The sequence below is a fragment of the Prinia subflava genome, chromosome 7, assembly GCF_021018805.1.
Source record: "Prinia subflava isolate CZ2003 ecotype Zambia chromosome 7, Cam_Psub_1.2, whole genome shotgun sequence".
NCBI classification, from domain to species: Eukaryota; Metazoa; Chordata; class Aves; order Passeriformes; family Cisticolidae; genus Prinia; species Prinia subflava.
The window spans coordinates 8,998,820-9,012,202 of NC_086253.1; the positions used below are offsets into that span (position 1 = coordinate 8,998,820).

A 13,383-nucleotide genomic window follows, 5' to 3' on the forward strand; every position below is an offset into this window, starting at 1 on the left:
ACAAGCAGTTGGATGGGTCATTGCTGCCTGTTGCAGGTCATTACTTTTTTTCTGTACAAATACATATGCATGCAAATATATATCATCACCTGGATATATCATATGTAATCTATATCATGATCCAGGCAGTTTGGGGACCTTGAAGTCTCCTTGGAGGCCAAACATCTGTGGTGCACCCAAGGACAGAGAAGCATTTGTGACACTTTTAAGCACATTGCAGGACAGAGCCAGGATGATTCCTCCTGGGAAAGGGAGGCTTCATGTCATGTCATTGCAAGATACAGCCCAGGGACCAAGGAATGGTAGAAAACAGCAACTTCTCATCCTTCACCTTCAGTAGCTTTGTCCACTTCACCATATTATGCCTGAAAATGTTGAAGGTTCCTGTTGTTAAAGGTGTGAGAGCATTTTTTAGGTTGCTCCCAGCTTTAGGGTTTAGTTTTCTGTTGCACTATGGGCATTTATAGAGCAGCAAGGAAAAGAAACCCATTTTCAGTAAGCTGTCATAGTAAGTTGAAGGAAGGTTGCAGAACTTGAAACTGGCTCTTAGTAGTGTTCTTTACCCTTAAAGTTAGAACTTGAGTGTTCCTTTATATTTGATTATAAAAAGAAGAAATAGTTTATTTTTTCTTTGAACTACGATTTTCCCTGTAAATTACTATTCCAGAGTCAGCCAGAACTGTCTTTCTTCTTTTTATACAGGTGCCTTTCATCCACTTGAGGAAAGCAAATATGCTTTTTTTTTCATCTCCTGAAAATCAAAAATACTAAAAGTTTTTCTCCTTTTTCTAGTTGCAGTTGCATTTCCTCATATTGCTGCATTTTCTCTAGTGAGAGTCTGATGTTTTGAATTTTCACAGGTAATATTCTTGCCTTGTTTGGTTTCTTGATCGCATTCCAGAAAGTTTCTTCTTTGAAAGGATGTTACTTTTGAGTTACACAGTTTTGATGTATTTCATTGCAACATTAAGGCTTATCAGACACTGGTTTGCCAGGTCCTCCTCCTGGAGGACAGAAGTGATGCTTGTTTGCAGTCCTCAGGAAGCTCCCTGATGGCCACAGCCTGTCTGACATAGCCAGATTGCTCAGCCCCGTGGATGCATCCCACATCATCCTGTGGTCTGGTGTATGCCCATCCTGTCTCAATGTTCCCCAGTTTCATTCTCTTCCACTGAGCCTTTGTGGCTCCAGACCTCCCCGTGGGTGGAACTGGGATTCCTGGAGTCCTCCACCAAATTTGGTGCTGCTGGACATGAGCTTTGGTTTTCATTGCCCTTTCAAAAACGTGCTTTCATTATGCTTTTATGCTTTTAGTACTTGCCAAGACTGCTGAGTGCAGGCTTTTCTCCCAGCAGAGTGCAGGCACAGCCCCTGGAGCAGCTCCTTGTCCTGCTGCTCCCTCGGGCTCCCATCCCACCGCGGGTCTGCTCCATGCTGGGCTCGTGGAGCTGCCTTTGGGGCCTGGGGAGAGAGAGCCTGTCGGGGGGACTATTGGTGACAGATTAAAACCTGGATTCACAGCCAGCTGCTGAAGTGGCCTCTTCCCGAGGTAAAGGCTTTTGTAGCTTTTCCAGTTAACTTTGAGCTCTCCTGCCTTTCCTGCTCACACGGTTTAGCTTTGACTTTCTTCTCCTTATCTGTCACTGGAGAGTAATTGCCCCTTTCATAAGGACCTTGCTTTAACCTTGAACAGCAGTTCCCGTGGCACCTGATGTGCATTATGAACTATATATACTGATGAAAGAGTGAGGTACAGTCCTAATGTCTTCCTTGATGTTTTCTTTTTAAATCTGTTTCAAGGAGCCCTTTCAGATGGGACATGAAAGCTCTCCTATTCTTATAAAATGAAATATTTTTGTTTTGAAAAAAGACATATTTAGAATAGTAAGGTAAAAGCATAGTCTTATCAGGCTGAAGCTGCAATATCCAAGCTGTTTCCAGTTGCTCTTATCTGTCCTTTCATCTGGTTCTAAACATGAAATGGGCATTTCATTATTAAATGCATACAGAGCCTTTCATTCTGGGGTATATTGCTCTACACACTTCTGTGGGGATTTTTGCAGTATGTGGTAACTTAGAAGCAAAAGGTAGATGTTTTTATGACAATACTCTGACAGGGAGTGCTGCCACAGGATTCTGTACTGGAGAGGGAGAGCTCTCCTTTCAGGGCAGGGTTGAGGAGACTCAACAAATCACAGCGTGACTGAGGCTGGAAGGGACCACAGTGGGGCAACTGGTGAAGAACCCCTGCTGAAGCAGGGTCCAGCCAGGGCACATGGCACAGGACTGTGTCCAGATGGTTCTTGAATATCTCCAGTGAGGGAGACCCCACACCCTCTCTGAATAGCCTGTCCCAGTGCTCAGACCAGTAAAGAAGTCCTTCCTCATATTCAGGTGGAACTTCTGTGCATCAATTTCTGCCCACTGCCTCTTGTCCTGTTGCTTGGCACCACTGAGCAGAGTCTGATCCACCTTCTCGACACCCTCCCTGCAGATACAGACATTGATGAGAGCCCCTCATGAGTGTGAGGCTGAACAGGCTCAGCTCCCTGAGCCTTTCCTTGTAAGAGACTCTCCAGACCTTTAATCATCTTTGTCACCCTCTGCTGGAGCCACTCCAGGATCCCCATGTCTCTCTTGTCCTGAGGAGCCCAGAGCTGCACACAGCACTGCAGATGTGTCTCACCAGGGCTGAGCAGAGGGGCAGGATCACCTCCTTCACCTGCTGGCCCTGCTCCTCCCAAGGCACCCCAGGGCTCCACTGGCCTTCTTAGCCACAGGGACACCCTGCTGGCCCATGGACAGCTTGTGTCCACCAGGACCCCCAGGTCCTTCTCAGCCACAAGGACACTGCTGGCCCATGGACAGCTTGTGTCCACCAGGACCCCCAGGTCCTTCTCAGCCACAAGGACACTGCTGGCCCATGGACAGCTTGTGTCCACCAGGACCCCCAGGTCCTTCTCTGCAGAGCTGCCTCCCAGCAGGGCAGCCCCCAGCCTGTGCTGCTCCATGGGGTTGTTCCTCCCCAGGTGCAGGCCCCTGCATTTGCCCTTGCTGAATTTCAGAAGGTTCCTCTCTGCCCATCTCTCCAGCCCATTGAGGGCCCTCTGAAGGGCTGCAGACCCTCTGGGGTCCTGGCCACTGCTCCCAGCTTTGTCTTGGCAGGGAACTTGCAAAGGAGGCATCCGTTCCTTCATCCAAGTCACTGATATAAACAAGTTAAACAACACAGGGCCCAGTGCGGTACCCTGGGGGACACCACTGGGAACAGGTCTCCAGATGGACCCTGTGCCACTGATCATGGCCCTCTGGGCTCTGCCACTCAGCCTGTTCCAACCCACCTCACTGCCCACACCCACAATTCCTGAGCTTGCCTACGAGGATCTCGTGGGACAGGGTGTCGAAAACCCTGCTGAAGTCAAGGTAGACAAAATCCATTGCTCTCCCCTCAGCCATCCAGGTAGTTGTTGCTTTGTAGAAGGCAGACAGGTGGTCAAGCTTGATTTACCTTTAGTTGATCCCTGCTGGCTGCTGATCACCACCTTGTCTTCCATGTGGATATGTGGCCTACACTCACAGGAATAAAACTGAGTTGTTCTGGAGCAGGTACCTTTTTGTGCTTGCACCCAGTGGCAGATGTGAGCTGGCTGTGGCAGCTGTTGTATCTATCTGTGGATACAACCAGAAATTCAGAATTTGTGAGTGGGGGGCACGGTGAAGGCTCCTGGGCTTTCTGCCTCAGCTGGACTTATAGGAAAAGAAATGGGTGCAGAAACAAAGCTTTATTCAGCTTACAAGAGGAAAGCTGCAGAACTGCCAGACGTGCAGAAAAAGGAAAAGCAAGAAAAAGAGTAGATGTGTTGTTAAGGGTAATGAGCAATGCACATTCTCTAGTAGGATTAGGATGGGAACAGGAATAGACTTGCCAAGCTAAGGGAAAATCCTGTTTTTGAAAAATGAAGGGAAAAAAAATCCTTTAATGAGTTTTGATAGGAAAATTGACAAGTATTAACAAGAATCAGGAAAAGTAGCAGTTAAATGGCCAGGCTATGCAAGATGTTCACAAATAGTCAAGATGAACTCAGCAGTGATTAAGGGGAATAAAAACTTGAGCAAAAATGCTGGAGAGTACTTGAACTTGTTGTTAGTTCACTAATGTCTGTGATCCTTGCTCATGGTGTTTGTACAAGTATAAACGGGGCAGATGTGAGCCCAGTGATCCCTGCAAGTGCTGTCCTTGCTACAGGATGAGAAGTCCCAGTGAGGATCAGGATGTGTTGGTTCTGCCCAGCATTGCACTGATGCAGTTTGATGGGGCATGGGTACAGGAAACTTTCTTCTGCCCAGAATATAACACATGGATTCTCCTGTCCATATCCCACAGCCTGCAGGGCCTGTGTAGAACTTCTGGGTAGGAAGGGAGTGTGCAAGCAAAGAAAATTCATGAGGTAGCTCAGAGACATAATGGGAAGCGCTTTGAGTAGTGCTCCTATGTTTGTGCAAAGGCAAGACACAAAGGCATCCAGAGGAGGAAGTAAAATGCAACGAATAGAGTTAGAGAAGAGAAATGCATTGAGGCACAGGTGATGGCTTGGAGAATCAGATTGTACAGGCAGGAGTAGAGCAAGGCAGCAGAAATGATTAGTGAAGCTCAGGGCAGCGCCTTGTGCTCGGGGAAAGCAGCGCTGCTGCCACCACCGCCCTGGGCAGGGGTGCAGGGATGGACATGTGGGGTCCAGGGACTTCCTCTGCCTAGTAGGAGAGAAGAGAAGAGAAACTTGCAGGAAGCAGAGTGAAAATTGAATGACAGCATTACTGTTGTGTGCTAAGGACAGAATAAATGGCATACAGGGTGTTTTGGAATTCCAGCATGCTGGGATTACAGCTCCTGCCAAGAATACAGCACTGCTTAGCACACATGAAAGTAGAAACCTACCTATACTAAACTGGCCAAATTGTTTTAGTAATACACAGCCAGACAAAACAGATACTAATAATTCATAGAACAGTGAAAGCAGCATCGTGAATACACTAGTTTCTTTAGGCTGAAAGTCCCTTCAGTCACCTCCCATGTGATGCAATAGCTGTACTTGATTAGCAAAAAATAAATGTGGAGAGAAGGAAACAGCACAGGAAAAGAGATACAGCCCCTGCCTTTGGAGGGCACAGAGGTGAAGGCAGCAGCAGAGAATGGGGTTTTATGCAAGTTCTCCAGGGAACTGCAGGGCTTTCCCATGAAAAGCCTTCTTGACCTGAGGCCAAAGACTTCAACAAAGAAGAGACTTCTGCTCCTGATACTACCTTTTTTTCTCTCTCTTTTCTTCCCTGAAGAAAAAGAGGACTGGTGAGTGATCTAAGATTAAAGGTGCAGCGTTGCAATTTTGGGGCATTATGTCAGTTGTGAGAGATCAGACTGCGAATTAGGGAAAAAAAAAGTCAATTCAGAGGCATTACTAGAAACCCCATTATTAGGAAACCCAGACATAATCTTTGATAAACCCACGAATATTTGCCAAGCAAAAGAAATTCCCCAGTGCATATGAAAGCTTAAGAGGCAGCAGGCAGTGCTCTGAGCATGATAAAAAATTAAAACCATTACAAGAGAGAGACCTGGGGTAGTGTGTCCTGCAGAGCTAAAATGCTGATCCCCAGGGAGCAGCAATGCAAGCCAAGCAGCAGCCCAGCTCTGGGGGAGAAAAAGAGGTAAAATCTGCCACAGATTGTGTTGTTTTGCTGCAGGTGTACAGAGTGGGCCAGGAGAGGAGGGCTGGCAGGGAGGGCTCCTTGGCAGGGGGAGCTGATGCTGCTGCAGCAGGAGATCATCAGCCTGAAAGGAAAATTGGGCTCTTGTGGAGCTGGATGCTGTGTGCAAGCCAGTGTGAAGTTAGCAATACCAAAAGGGATTCACAGGAAGGAGACAGTAAATAGATGAAATTCAGGGTTAGAGCTGCACATTTATCCCTGCAGAGGGAAGATGGCAACAAGCACACATAACAAATGGGCAAAGTTACAGTTTGCTTGCTAGGATGTTAAAAGACTGTGTGCCATCCTCCTGAATCCGTGGGGGAAAATTATTGCTGTGTCTGGGGAGTCTGAGGAGCAAGGAGATCTCTTAGCAAGGTAACACAAAGTATCCAGAGAACTCAGTTTTTAGCTATGATTCTGAGAAAAGGATCAGTCATAGCTAAACTGATCTTTTAATGGTCAGTTTGCAGGTACATAATTTTTACTGTCAGCTCAGGCACTGGAATTACTGTCCCGTACTCCTTGGAGACACATACCCTGTGCCTGATACCAGTGTCCCAGCCTTCCACTGCAGCCACTGGGATGGTCACAAAGGGAAGACGGATGCAAACAAGTCTGTGGCCCAATCCAAGCTCTTCCCACCTGTTCCTTGGCTCTACCTGCTTGCTGTCAGCAGTATAAACCCTAGAAACACCCAGAGCCTTGCCCTGGTTTGCTTCCAAGCTGGGCTGCAGCTCTGGGAAGGTTTCTTTCACAGTCTTTCATACAGGGGAAATGGACTAGAAGCCCTAAGTGATGAGGGGTGGAGAGGACAGCAGCTGCCTTTCATTGTGGTGCTGTGCTGGCTGCATTGTGTCCAGGCAGCTTGGCAGCACTGCCTACAGGTACCACTATCCCTACCCTTAGCTACCCACTAGGAAATCTTCTCTGGAGCATTAATATGAGTTACTTAAATCTCTTCTGCTGCTTTTATTTAGCCTGGTTTGGGTTGCCAGGCAGCTCTAAACCCACAGTAGCTGTGTGAGGCGACCCCCAGCCCACGCCTCCAGCTCTGGGATGGCAGGCACCAGCCACTGCTGAGTTTGGATTTTGAAAGGGTTTGTGAAACCCCCAGCATGTCCTGGTCACCAGGGGCCTGCTCCTGTGGCTCTGGCCGGGATGGTCTGCAGCATGGTCAAGCCCAGAGCTGCATCACTCTGGTGTGGGGGGAATTTTGCCTCTAGCTTCAGTCAGCATTTCCAAGTCCTGTTAAACCTGAATAACCACAATCCAGGACTCTTGCTGCAAATGCACTGAGTGAAAACGAGGGTTCCCCAAGCTCTAGTGAAGTAAATTTGTCTCTTCAGGATACTGCTTATGCACCAGGATATTTTTTTCCTTTAAGAAAGAAATGGATGTATGGATTGTAGTTGATAGTGTTAGTGTCTGCTCTTAATTTTTATACTTTCACACACTTACCACTGCAGATACTAAAAGGCTTGTGTGAAGGGTGTATTTACAGCTATTCACTCCCAGGACTCTCACAGGGAGGTTTCAGTATGCAAAGTTCCCAACCCTCCCAAATAAACCAACAGCCAGTGACTGCCAGGGCACATCTGCATTAAAAGTCACATTTGTTTTAAGTTACACTTTGAAATCTTTAGTTAAACTAAAGTTAAACTTTGAAATCCATTTAATTACGCTGGTGTAAAACCGTTTGTGGATGCTCCTCTGTGCTTTAATTGAAATCTGATTTGCAGTGTTTTTTCTTTAGGAAAGCTGAATCTGTTTAAGAGTATCCACATGGGTTTGCAATTGGTTTCAATAAATAGAATGAAAACCAGCTTTTGCTTAAATTGCTGCAAGTTTTAATGCAAACAGGGCCTCTGCAAAACTGAAAATCCCCCAGTTATTCTGGAGCATTTCTCTCCCCTGTGAGAGTGAACGTTTTTGTGTTTTCATGAGGGCAGTGTGGAGGTTCTCCAGTATCCAACCTTTTCCTGAAACAAGCAACCTACTTTGAGTTTAGCAGCCTCTCCCCTGCCCCTGACTGGCTCTTGTGCTTCCAATCAGGCACAGAGGAAACATTTAAACACGCAACCCCTTTGCTCAGCCTCCCTGGCTCTGCTCAGAGCAGGAATCAGCCATGCAACTCAGCCCAGGTAAGGCCACACTTCACCATCCCAATTGCAGCCACATTTCATTTAACAGGTTTTTCCCCTCTGAGTGCCCTGATTTACTCTTTGCCCCCTCACTGCACAAAGAGAGGGGGAGAGTAAAGCCCTCCCGTGCCCCAGGAGGGCCAAGGCGTGGTGGGAGCAGCTTGCAGGGAGCTGCAGCTTCACCTGGTGCAGCTGCCAGCAGCAGCTTTCCTGGCTCAGAGCCGAGGGCTGGGCTGGCAGAGGCTGGGATGGGGTAGGGACACTCCAGGTGCTGCTGAGCCAGCCCAGGTCCTTATCCCACCTCTGCACAAGGCTGGTGAGGGTCCTTTGGGCATGTGGCACCCTCTGGTGCAGCTGGGTGCTGTTCTCACCAGCACTGCCTAATGCAGGGTCAGGGCTGCCACCCACGGATAAACAGATCCCTTGAAAATCCACGGGAGCCTGCACCTCCTCAGAACCTCCTCTCTTCCATTTCCACATGCTGTTAAATTACCCTGATGCCTAAGTGTAATCTCCTGGCTGTTCCCTGTGCCCATGAATTACCCAATGTGGCATGCTGCATCCTTAGCTGCAGGACAGCTTTTCCAGTTGTTTGTTTTGAAAGCTCTTAAGAGCAATATACTATCAGCTGAGGTTTCTAATTAACTCTGAACAGCTAGTCTGCTGCCACTCAAGTATAATTCTCATTAGCATCTCAGCTAACAAGCTTCAGTGTTTGCCCTCCTAATTAGCTTCCAGTTAGAAGTCTTTCCTTATCCTAAGATGTGCTGTTGTTAATTGCACTTCCAGTCGCTTTTACAGCAAACTCCTGAGAGGCCGCTGAAGCTGTGCTTTGTGAAGGGGGATAGGGATCAGTCCTGGGACACTCACGGGTTCTCCATTCCCCTGTAAGTCTGTCCTCACCTCATGGTATGCAGAGACAAGGGGACACAGAGCCGCAGCTTTCAGAATCAACGAGGAAGCATTTTGCCTTTTAAACAGGTGATAGAACCCGAAATGAGTCTGCTTAAAGCAAAGCACAACTTTCACAGCTCGTGCTGCCTGAATGGCATTCCGGGGCTGTTTTCCCTGTTTTCCATACAGGGGCAGGTTTTGGGTTTTCCGTGCCCGGGGGTTTCTGAGGGCCCCCGAGGGCCCCACAGGCGCCCATGGCCCTGTCGCTGCTGACACCCAGAGCCGGTGGCTGTGTCTGGACACGGAGCTTGTCTGGGGGTTTGTCTGGGGGTATTTCTGTGGAATGCTCTCAGCACGGACTGAGGGATGCCTGCGGGCTGGGTTAACCCCTGAATGCCCGCTGGGAGCCCTCACAGCTCCGTGGTGCCCAGGGCAGGGGCACCGGGCCAGGGGAGCAGGGTCTGGGCATCCCCCGGAGAAAAGCGTGGAGCACGCAGAGGAGAAAGGTGAGGCTCACCTGGAGCTGTCAAGTGCTTGCTCCGTGGAAGTAAATCCCTTCTGTGTCTTTTCAAATACTTCTCAAAGAGGGGGAAAATATTGCTCAGCTTGTGAAGATTTACTAGTAGGCTCTTCCCTCCTGATGTGCCCGGACCCCACCTGCTGCCCCCTCCTAAACTGAAATCCACTTTTTGCTGAGCCCTCTGAAATGGGTTTAACACATCATGGGCATCCTGCTGCTCTGTGTAGGGTAAGAAGAGGCCTGAACTGAAACCAAACTCTGAATTTTATCATGGGGTGCCTGGATCCCTCTAGCTTGGTAACATTTTCCTTCTCTTTTTTGAAACTGAGGGTAAGGTTTTGATGTTACCAAGACAAAGTCAGAAGGTTAAGGTGAGTCTGGATTTGTCCTGGCAGAATGACTATAATAACCCTGTGATACTTTATCATGCTGTGACTGGAGGTTCTAGAGGACCCTTGCAAGCAAGCAGAGTCCCCCTGAAGGATCATGCAGGTGTAAGGATGTGCCCCATCAGGCCAATTATATCATCCAATTATATTTTAGAAAGAGAGAAATTCTGGTGATGAATATGTTTATGGTTCATAACTCATTAAAAATTTAATTTAAGTATGGTGTACTCACGCTAATAGCAATAGATTTAATTAGTCATAAGTCTCTCAAATCTGCTCAAAAAAAACATGTAAGAGCTTCAGATGGACCTGAGGTAACTGGGCAAGTTGAAAGGGGGAGAATGTGTTCACACAATGTTGCATGTCTGGTGTTCACATCAGGTCTAATATTATGGTGCCAAATGATTCATTATCATTTTTTCAGCCGTAAAAAGAAAATCAGAATTTAAAACACCGTCCTTGGTGAGAAGCTGACTTTCTTGATTTGACTTCCTACATCCAATTAATGTGTTGGAAAGTGGGAGTAATGATGGTGAGCAAATCTCAGTGTTTGAATCTATTTCAGTTATGTATCAAAGAGGCATATTTAAATGAGCTGCTTAACCTCTGTTATGTGCAAAACAGGATTCCAAATCACAAATATGTCATTTACTGTGCTGTACTTTAGTTACAGATGGCACTATAAAGTGAAGCACATGATATGGTAAAACTTTTTTTAGAAGCTTTAAAGTAAAACTTGAGTTTGAGTTTAGGAAAAGAAAAGAAATATTTCCAATGAGAGATCTGTAGAGTAAGTAATAAATACAGATTAAGACAAGGGATTGATCAAAGGTAGCAGAAAGAAGAATTCAGAACAAAGGGTTCTTTGGGTAAAGTAGAGAAAGTTTCTAGATATACAATCTATGTCCAGCTACTGGGGGTCTTTACTTTCAGGAGGAAAAAGCAGTCAAAAGAACCCAATTTTCACATCAAAATTGTGCAGATGCTACCACTATGTTAGTGTGAGCTGTCAGACATGAATTTGTACATCCTGCACATTTTAGCCATTTGTGATAATAAAGTAATTCCTTCTTCTAATAATTTACACTTTGTGAGGACTTTAATGCTCTTAATTTCTGGGGGAAAAGCACCAAAGACCACCAGAGCCTGGGCTGTAGCAACTACTGCCCTTGCAAATTGCTGAACAGATAAAGCCAAGTGTGGAGAGCATCTCATGATCTCTGTCCTCTTTTACATGGTCTGCCCAAAGTATTTTTGTCATTAAACCAGTTTATGCAGCTCTGGCTTATTGCCAGATTTGTCACATAAAGTGTTTTTCTTGATGTGATTATAAGCCAAATTGGTGTCATGATCTTTTTTCTTAAGGCAAGCAATACATAAAGTTGTGGGATAGAAAAATGGTGACAAAGTACCAGTTATGCTGACAGCATAGAAAGAATAATGTTGAAACAACCCCTAAACCCACTGATTGAGTAGGTCCCTTTACCTTGACTCCATTTGGTTCAGAAAGTGCTCATGAGGTTTTTGAGTCTGGAAATGGAAAGGATCTTATAATGCCAGTAGTACCAAGGCTGTGATCCAGGCTGTTCCTCACAGCAGAACAGCCTTTGTGCACAGATCATTAGAGAGGGCATCCCCTTAATTATTTATACTGCACATACCAGGTGTGCTGCTGATGAAATTTCCCTCGAGGCTCCAGAAGGAAATGAAATCCTAGCAAATGCATGAGATAGTGGAACAATGCTAGAATCTCTTGGATGAGAATCAGTCATGCGTGCCAGTGATCCTCCTTACAGTGGTTTTTAGAAAGCATTACAAAAGCTAATCTTCTTAGGCTTGTCATCCAAACTATCCTGGAGGTGTGAAGAAACTGCCCTGCCAGGGAACTTCAGTTCTCTTGTAGGAAACAAAGGGAAAAAAGGCTAGAGGAATACATTTCTTGTCTTGGGGAGGTGTGGAGGTGGCAGTGTTGATATTGGTGTTGACTGTGTTTGTAATTGGTATTATTGTAATTAGTATCATTCAGTGATGACTGAAACACAGTCACAAAACTGTCTGGAAAATTCTACATCAAAATGCTGGCTGGGAAAATGAGAGGACTCTGTTTTGGAAATTTGGGTTGCCCTTGCCTTGGAAAGTGGAGCAGTTTAATTTGGAGGAGAGGCTGGTATTTGTTTGAGATGTTTGTTATCCAGAGAGATCAGTCAAGTCCAAGGGAAGAAAGGGCCTTTCTCTGCAGAGGTAAATGGAGAAATACCAAAGACACTGAACTGAGGATCAGGAAAAGAGAAAGACCTTGATGTGAGAGACAACAGGAAAAGCAATGCAGGGGTGTGAAACAACATAAAATTGTTCTATGATTCTGTGATTTAATGTAATGAGGAAAAGACAATGCTGTTTTTAACCCAGAGCAATGTGCAATGACCATGACAAACTCCATTCTCTTGAACCTGTGCCAACAGTACCATATTAATAGGTGGAATAGGTAACTATATGAATGATTATATGAATTTTGCTGTTCAAAGGAGCAGCTAAAAGGGTAAGATACTTGCAGAGAACAGGCAGCTGGTGAGAAAACTTTATAATATGAGCCCAAAGAAGTGTGCATCCTCTTCTATCAAAAGGATTGAGGAGGACTCTCTGAAAAGCTGCAGTTGTTCAGTAGAAGAGCAGAATGATGTTAGGAGTGCAGAGGCATCTTTCAGAAAGTGGAGGCTGTGTTTGAACAGAGAAAATAGAAAAGAGCATACAGGCAAGTTAAATAAGGCAAGTTAAATAAGGCAGGTGAAATCAATTTTGAGGAGCAACTTGCAGAAGTCAAAGAAACCATGAGAAAACCCCTTCAAACACATGAAGGGTAGGGAGCCTGTCCATCAGCAGGCTTGATAGGCAATTGCAGTGTAATAAGAACACTCAAAGCACACAGAGCTGTTGCAGCAAGGCTAAATAAATCTTTGATTTGCTGTTCATTATAAAACATCTCAGGGAGCTCCCTTTTCTGGAGAATTTTGGTATCTGAAAGCATCTAAAAGTGTGTTTTAAACTGAAGTGTCAGCAGAACAGGTTTAGAACAATTGGATAAATGCGTAATACTATTGATAAAAATAGGTGGTAGCCATGGTAGCCACCCAAGAGTCCCAAATGTGGAGTTTTTAAATTAATGGTTTCCTTTGATATGAACTAAATAATTGATGTGGCAAGTGAAGGTGGCAAATGCAGCTGAAGTTTAAAGGGCTGGGCACACTGGTAAATCGAGCCTGCCTTGGTCAAATTTATGGAAAATGAAATGAGGGCTTGTAAATATGACATATGGGGTCACTGTAAAATGAATTCTGTAGAAGGAAGCTGTCACATATCTGTGTGCCTTGAAGCCCAGCAGCCCTTGTGTAGAGGTGATTCAGCTCATAAGGCATAGCTGGACATCCAAGGCCCCTTATCAGTAGCCATCAAATCCCCCAAACAGTCAAGATATAAACTCTATGTGTTCCTGTAGCTTTGAACTGGTAATGGTTCTAATTAGGTAAAGCTAAAACAGAAGATGGGGATGGAGTCATCCTATTTCAAATTGCAGGACATCACCAGGTGGCAAGAATCTCTGTTGGTTTCTCTATTCTTAAATTTCCTACTAAAGCTCTAGGGAAAAAAGGAGAACTGACAAACTCACCAGTAAGAAATTTTCAAGGTAGGTTAAAAT

The 13,383-nt window shown here is 45.7% G+C and overlaps 1 protein-coding gene across 3 annotated transcripts in view; it reads left to right on the top strand.

Moving 5' to 3' along the window:
- The window catches only part of MSANTD1 (Myb/SANT DNA binding domain containing 1), a 55,658-nt gene that overhangs the window by 3,283 nt on the left and 38,992 nt on the right, over positions 1-13,383 (top strand). Inside the window, exon 1 of one of the 3 annotated variants that reach the window (XM_063401538.1) lies at positions 7,822-7,886. The exons of the other annotated variants lie outside the window; for them this stretch is intronic. Coding sequence (XP_063257608.1) covers positions 7,871-7,886 — 16 coding nt within the window. The 5' untranslated portion in view covers positions 7,822-7,870. Of the gene's footprint in view, positions 1-7,821; positions 7,887-13,383 lie in introns of those variants that run through there. 3 annotated transcript variants of the gene reach the window in all.